The sequence below is a fragment of the Saccostrea echinata genome, unplaced genomic scaffold, assembly GCF_033153115.1.
Source record: "Saccostrea echinata isolate AGI-Se365-2 ecotype Australia unplaced genomic scaffold, CSIRO_AGI_Sech_v1 ptg000023l, whole genome shotgun sequence".
Lineage (NCBI taxonomy): Eukaryota > Metazoa > Mollusca > Bivalvia > Ostreida > Ostreidae > Saccostrea > Saccostrea echinata.
The window spans coordinates 3279410-3287746 of NW_026889772.1; the positions used below are offsets into that span (position 1 = coordinate 3279410).

The 8337-nt window shown below is 32.3% G+C and overlaps 1 protein-coding gene across 1 annotated transcript; it reads left to right on the forward strand.

Annotated features, from left to right (window-relative positions):
• The first annotated feature begins 664 nt into the window (after nucleotides 1–664).
• LOC133191608 (neuronal acetylcholine receptor subunit alpha-6-like) lies at nucleotides 665–1885 on the forward strand. Its single transcript, XM_061327353.1, has one exon. It carries the CDS (start codon nucleotides 665–667, stop codon nucleotides 1883–1885), a length of 1221 nt encoding a protein of 406 aa, XP_061183337.1.
• Nucleotides 1886–8337: the final 6452 nt, after the last annotated feature.

An 8337-nucleotide genomic window follows, 5' to 3' on the forward strand; every position in this document is an offset into this window, starting at 1 on the left:
ATTTACTTCATTTTATTAAAGAATTATCGTTGAAGAACATAATTTTAAAAGACAACTTCTAGATGTCATCGGTTTAAATTTTCTAAGCCAGTGCCACATGATTGACTATATTCTTGTTTTGATTTGAAGTTGATAGATAAAATAAATGAACATGCTTATATATGTCAAAAGATCATTGGAAAGAAAAGTGATATTTGCCAATTGTTCACTTGGGACATTTTACTTCTTAAGCGTGATGCATTTGGCATGTTTTGAAACACTTTTCGTGGATCATTGCGCAATCGCAGTAAAGGATAGAAATAGATCAATGCTACCCGGACAAGCATTACTAATAACTTAGACTTTAAAGTGAATGGTCATAACGAACTAAATATGTGTTCGTTATTTTAACAATGCAATTTAAAATATATATGTGCCGTCAATTTAATACACAGGATAAATACTTGTCTTCTTTTCGTGTTTTTGAAGAGGATAAGTTCTTTTATGAATAAGGATTTCTCTTTGGGAAGCAGATCAGGCAGTATTTACAAAGGACTGGTTTAAACTTCAGAGGGATTTGAAAAAAACAGAAGGACTAGACAATTATAACTTTTTTTTTCCATTTTGATATAGAAATTATATGTTTCGCCACATCGTTGTAAATATTTTTTAGTTTTCAAGGAATATGAAGTGGATTGACTATTTCATTCTGTGTTTATTGTTCTTGGAAGGGTCTTTCTCCGCAAACATTACAGAAGTGGAAACCCTATATGATAATTTGTTGAACAATTACAATAAATACGTACGACCGCTGACTTCGACAAGTACCCCAGTGTTGGTGAATGCCACGTACAGTCTTGTAGGAATTAAGGAATTTGATGAAGTTAATGGCAAGTTTTCTGTGATTGGCTTCTTCACCATTACATGGATAGACCCCCGCCTGGCATGGAATCCGTGGCTGTACAATAATATATACATGACAGAACTTCCGGAGTCCAAGGTCTGGATCCCCAGTCTCACGCTGGTCAATCCGTACGATAAGATCGAAAACCTCGCCAAAGGACTTTTTCCCGTTACATACGTGTACAATGGTTTAGCTTACTGGTCACCTGGTGACGTCACATCTACCGGATGTGAGGTAGACGTGACGTATTATCCATTTGACACCCAGTCTTGTAGCATGATGTTGATGTGTTGGGGATATGGACCTTCTGCAATCATCACACAAGCGTCGGACCCCGAGATTGGGATGGCTTATTACTCAGAACATGGCACATGGGAACTAGTCGACAAAAAGTTATCAACTCATCTAGACTCATTTCTTTCCTATATTAGCATTGATATAAAAATGAAAAGACGCCCAACCTTTGCTGTTATAAACATTGTTCTTCCAATGGTTTTCATGCTGGTTCTGAATCTTCTTGTCTTTATTTTACCAGTAGATGGCGGTGAACGCGTTTCGTATGCTATTACAGTGCTGTTAGCGATTGCCGTGTTTCTAACTCTTGTGGGGGATAACTTGCCGAAAACATCGAAACCAACGGCTTTGTTGTCATATTTTCTTCTCGTGGATCTAGTTCTGAGTTCTTTGATTTGTTTCTTTGTTATTATCGGTATGTCCTTTTATTATAAAGACAAAAAGGAAACCCCTGTTCCAAAACCAATCGCCAACATGGTGAGACTGTGTTGCCATCGCAGATGTGCCCGTCGTGCGGAGAGTACGACGGTTGTAGAAGCTTACGACCCAAAATCGTCGAACAAAAATGTTCCGTTTACGGACGACGATGAAGAGGAAGAGGAGGTGACGTGGAAAATGGTGTCCAAGTGCTTTGACAAATTCATGCTCGTGTCTTGCCTTTTGATCATAATTGCCTCAACAGCGGCATTTTTTGTCATGACCATGTGATTTTACAGCATAAGCACACCTGACTGTATCAAGATATACTGATTTTTTTCACATAAAATGTGCACATCAAGTGGAGATCTTTCCATAATATGAAGAAAGGTAGTGAGATACGTAAGCTGTACTCATTGAGAATTGAGATGTAATAATGCCAGTAACAATTTACTTAAACCGTTGTTAAGTTAAGTAATCAATTAAAATATTAAGGAAACTTTAAACACTGCTCACTATAGAGTTCCAATTCCATGGTAGTTTTAATCTGCCTTTTTTCTTTAAAAAAAATGGCACAAACGGAATTTACAATGAATGACACACTTTGAAATAAATTAAAGCATTCTAAACATTATTTTACACCTAAATAAGCGTAATTGAAAATACTACTTGCATGCATTCTCCAGTGTTAGTAAACAACAGTGATTTCTGTTCATTGATACTTTTTTTAAATATAATGGTAGGTACGCTATGTTGAAAATGAACTAGATAAACTCAATTTGTACACCTTTATATGATACAACTATCTCAAATTATTCTTATTTTTATGTGTTAAAGTGACAGTACGGCGCATCTCATAAAAAAAAAATGACTAGATAAAATTTTCCCACAAGATTTGGTATTTTTTTACTGCTAATAAATGTATAAACTTTCAGAAAATTACAACTGTCACAATTAAATAATTTTGATTATTTCTTTAAAATTAATAGATATTTATGGGACGTAAATATATACATCGCAACGTGTTCGGGGTTCCACATTCCATGCTATGCACGCATGCGTAGTTTTCATAAACAAAACAGCATGGTTAGAGAGTGAAGCCCGGTAGGCCTGCTACATTGACAAAGTCGACCAAAAATAAAAAGAAACGGAAAATAGAACTTGAATAAGCAACTTTCCTGACTAAAATTTAGTTTGGGGATTAAAAATAATCGCTGGATAAGGAAGAAACGTGAACTCGGCGACACTCACGCAGGGCTCTCGAAGGTTCTATTCGACAGGTTTGTTGATACTTGTTATCATTTCTCAATTTTCTATCGCTTTCAAGGAAAAAAAAAGTAAAGTGTAAACTCAACATAAAAATACACCTTTGACTTACAAACATTGTTGACATTTGAAATGGTAATTTTTTTTAATTGTGCAGAAAAATATTTTGTTTGACATTTGCCGCAATAACGTATAATTAGTTGGTTTTTCCTTTCTCGGACCCCAATGCACAAAACGTCAACATTTGTACTTTTAATTCTGTTAAATTCGCCTGAATGCAGACTAAAATCTTTACGATTATTATTTTAGATTATTCTATCAGAAAGTTATGATAATTTGTTTTTGAAAATTGCTTTGACCTAATATTCATTATAATTGTAAACTTTACAGTGTAGGCACGTGCCGTTTTAGAATTCACTTGGTACAAATAAACAGATCTAAGATTGCTCCACTTCGTACGACCCTTGATTTTCCGGCAGATTCTAATTACGTTAATTTTGTTTGAGTTGAGAATTTTTCTGTTTCTCAAACTGCTTACATCAACTTTATACTTTATTTCTTAATGACATATTGGGTAATTTGAATGAAAAAGCACACATTTTACAGCCGTACTGTCGCTTTAAATAAATGGGTCTTTTGTACACCCATGGATAAAAGATATACGAGACATCCTTGATTATTGTGGACTGTTTTATACATTTCATAGCTTTAACTGGCTTAAGTCAATTATTAAAGAAACCCTAAAAAAATCAATTTTTACAAGAATGGAGAAGCATTATTTGAGAAGATAAAGAATAAAGTCCAAAAAACATCTTCTATCAGTGTTTAGAGCTTTTTTACTTTTAAAAATGTTGTTATAGTTAGAATTTATTATATGGATTGTTATCTTTGTATGAAGTTATATTAACTTTCATTCATAACTCATGATCATTGGTTGTAAAAACAGTCTAATAGTAAATTAGCTAAGAGAATTCATAAGCTAAAACTTTCATTTAAAATATGTGATTATTAACACTTATTGTATCGATTGTTACCTGTGTATGAAGTTTTGTTTCAATGAACTTTTCTGTGGTTCACAAAATGTTTGAATATTGCAATAAATAAACTGTTATTTGTTTTGCCTATTTTTTTATTAGAGAGCTACATGTTTTCTTATCGTAGTTTGTAAAATTGTCGTTAGATCTAGAGAATTGATCTAGTAATGCGTTTCTAATCTTAAACTTGGAGGATACTTATAAGCTTCTGCAGCCTATCATTTCATCAAATTAAGCTTCCTGAATTTTATCATTGCATATTTTTGTATGACAAAACAGTAGTTAAAGAATGTCGTTAAAAATATAACACAGACATATGAATGCTAATTTATCAATTGCAAACAAATACAATTTTAAATACATGTTTATATCAAGTTTTCATGTCAGACCATGAGCTAGTTTACATCTTATGTCTTGCTTTCCATGACCATTTCGGTGTTGTTTCCAATGGCCACTTTTTTCGACATATGTCACTTCAGATACATCGACGACGTCTTTTCAATTAACAATAATTACACCCTTTCATATGTCGACTCAATATATCCCAGTGAACATGAAATAAAAGACACAACATAGCCTGCCACATCTCTTTCATATTTGGATGTTTTACTGACTATAGACGACAAAGGCCAATTAACAACTTAACTGTATGACAAACAGGATGACTTAGGCAGTAATTGTTCCTGTGTTCATATAATAAGTTATATATGTGACGGTACATCTTTGATAAAAATAAGTATAAAAGTCTATTTTGTAAGAAGCTGCCTTCACTGAAAGTTATAAAGTTGTTACATTATTAAAAGTTTAAATAATATTTAATACTTAAATATAGTTATATGTTCAGATTCAGATGTTACAAATATTGTCGGAAACCCATGGATGGCTTCACCTCTAAGCGAAACTTTCAGATTAAACATAATACATCTTTGGTAACACACAGGTCTTCACACCGGAGATGGTTTTTACAATTTGTTTTAAAGTGACGGTCGTTATTTTCTGCACAATGCTAATAACCAAGTTAAGTTTATTTTACCTACATTCATTTCATGTTTACACAAAATTGCAAGACAGAATAACTTTTATTGTCAATTGATGGATTATCGTGAAAAACTTTTTTGGAGGGTAAGGAATACGAGAATCGATTGAAAGACCTTTTAAAAGTACTCCTTTGTCAAACCCATATTTTCTAATGTTGATATACGAAGACAAATAATTATGTGTAACTTGAAACCCTTTGTACAAGTATGGTTTGTCTGTATCAAGAAATTCTTAATGATTTTCATAACAGCCAACACTATAGTCATTTAATTTTCAAATTCAGGAATCTTTCTCTGTTTGTTTCTGTTATTTTGTGGTCATTTACATGCGTTATGATAAACATGTACCTTGAATGTACGTAAAGAGTAGAACATGAATCCTAACTATAATAGCCAAGAATTTGTCACTATAGTACCTATCTAATGTATAGAAGAAATATTGATGTTTCTGACAGAGTAAGAACATAATCTCACAAATATCATTCGAGATCTTCTTAACAGGAAATATTAACAAAAACCTGTACAGTGTGCACCGATTTAAAGATTACTTCCAGTTCTTATTTTTTTCTTTAATCCAAGCTATTATTTTCATGTCAAAAATTTTCTAGTTAAATTTGAAACTCCTGTAATATAAAGCCTTCTTTTAAGGATGTGGATAGTTTTTATGTTAGCTAATTAGAATATTCAAGAATTATTTAACGACAAATATTTCATTTTAAAGAACAATCGATCTGATTGACATTAAAAAGATGCTTGAGTTTCTGATTGACAATATTTATGTAGTTTTTGGAGATCAGGTCTTTCAACAATCTGTTGGATTTCCCATGGGAATCAATGCGCAATTAGCAGATTTATTTTAGTATTCATATGAAGCAGAATTTATTCAGAAACTTGTACATGAGAAGAAGAAAACACTTGCAGTGGCTTCAACTCGATATTTAGATATATCGACGACGTATGATCAATTAACAATACATGTAGTTACTTCCATTCATATGTCGACTCGATATATCCCAGCTGAGCTTGAAATAAAAGATACCACTGAGTCTGACATATCTGGTTCATATTTGGATATTTTATTTGAAAACGACTTTAATGGTTACCTAAAAACAAAGCTTTATGATAAACGTTATGACTTCAATTCTTCAATCGTCAACTTTTTTTCTTATGCAGCAATATACCCTTATCACCTGCATATGGGTTTTTGTCTCCCAGTTGATTCGATACGCAAGAACATGCTCTACCTATGAACAATTTCTAAAACGAAGCAAATTTTTGACAAACAAGTTGATGAAACAAAGATATCAACAGTCTTGTGTGAAGTCATCATTTCGCAAGTTTTATGGTCGTCAGCAAATACAATCTATCATTAAGTCAAATGCTCACTGACATTTTTCATACTAATTGTTAGGCCATTATTTACACACTGAATTGTCGACGGATTTTTCCGTTGTTCCTGATCATGACAAGCAGCGCACGGCGGGTGTGACCGGTCGGCAGGGGATGCTCACTGCTCCCTGGCACCTGATTCCACCTCTGATCTTTTTGAAGGTCCGTGTTTGTTCTGATCCCGATTTGTATTGTTTAAATGAAACTGTGAGCTTGAATACTGTTCAATTTTTAACCAAATAATGTTGCAAAGGTAAGTAAATTTACGAGTTCCATTTTTATTGAAAAAGCAGCTGTTAATGATGTCAAAAAGCCTGGACTTTAACTAATCGTGGGGAATGGTTGCATAAAGTGTTAAAAAGTCATACGTTTTGATGTTATTGATTTTGGTAAATTTTTGAGATTTCAAATTTTCTAAAAGTTCCTTAGAATTTTTATTTATTTCTAATTTTGTATATTTATTTTGATTTACCTTACTTCTATATTCCCTTTGGTAAAACTTAAACTAAGTCGAGAAAAATAGTTTTTGAACGAATGCATTAATTTCTGGATATACATGTATGAACATGAATGATCTCTCTAACAAAACACAATCTTATCCATTAACATCCGTCTGAAGTAGCAGGAACTTAAGTCTTCATGAAACAAATAAAAACACATTTAATTGTTCTTGATTTTATGTACATATAATGCACAAACACTTTAAGGCATATAATCAGTTAAGAAAAATTCTTTATTCAAATGAAATGATCTCTACATTTAATATTCGATTGAAATGCAGAAATAAAATAAAATGGAATTTAGTGTTCAGTGCAAGTGCTTTTTCCCCTTATATATGGACAGGAATTTAAAACACATGACTAATTTTCTCTTTCAGACGTAGAATAAAAGAACATTACAGAAAAGAAATCAATTTACAATCTTGTTTTTTTTTTCCGAAAAGCAGTATGGAATTGAAACCTTTCCATCTGACATTACAATATAGACAAAAATTGTTTAGACCATACATGTACAGCTACTTCATTGAGGACAATAATGACATGAGGGGCTAACTTTTATAGATATCTGTAAATAAATCTGTTCTCCGTGACTAATGGACTGTTTCAACAATTAAAACACCGAATGGTTAACACTTTTGATTGTAATGAATTATTTTCATTAAATTTGACACCAATACACTCTGGGGAAAAGTAAATACAATCCATGATCATTATATCCAAAAAACATTTGATCTTGTAATTCCTGATGACACATAAACCCAATTGCTCAAAAGGGTTCGTGATAGATTAGATTGTAGATATCTAGTAGGTAATTTTATAGCAAAATGAAGTGTCAACTTTCAAGCCAGACAGCCATTAGAAAACAAGTTACAGGTTTTCTCAAAACTTCCATCTGAAAAAAATGTATTTTACAACAATGAAATTTTTGGTGGGTATGTGTAACCCTTGGTGGGTATGTGTAAAACACAAAACGAGAAACAAGAAACGCGAAACGAAAAACAATGGAATGAGATTCAGCATACAATAACATGTCAACACAGAGGGACAGTTTGTGGTTTTGCTTTCATTTTGATACATAACAGATGCAGAGTGAAATGAAAACATCTAACTGAAGTCAGCTTTATCAGCGACCCGCACAGCTATCTCACACAGAAAAAAATATATTGTTGACAAATTTAATTAATACAATACTATTGCCTGAAAGAAATTCTTACTCAATTTTTGTTTATAATAATAAATTTGTCATCAAATGATACCTTCAGTGATAAACTACTTGAATGTATTTCCGCTGGGGTACTATATAACGGTCCAAATTTCTATGTTAGAACTCTAACTATACCTCTGTCTAAAAAAAGAAGCAATTATTACAGATCATTAGCTTTTTACTACCATAATTCCATGAAAATCTTTGTGATTTAGTAATTCTGGTAATATTATAGGTGAAATTTAATGTCGATGTTATAATAATAGCTTTTCTAATACTACATATGTATTTTTATATTGAAATATATTATTAA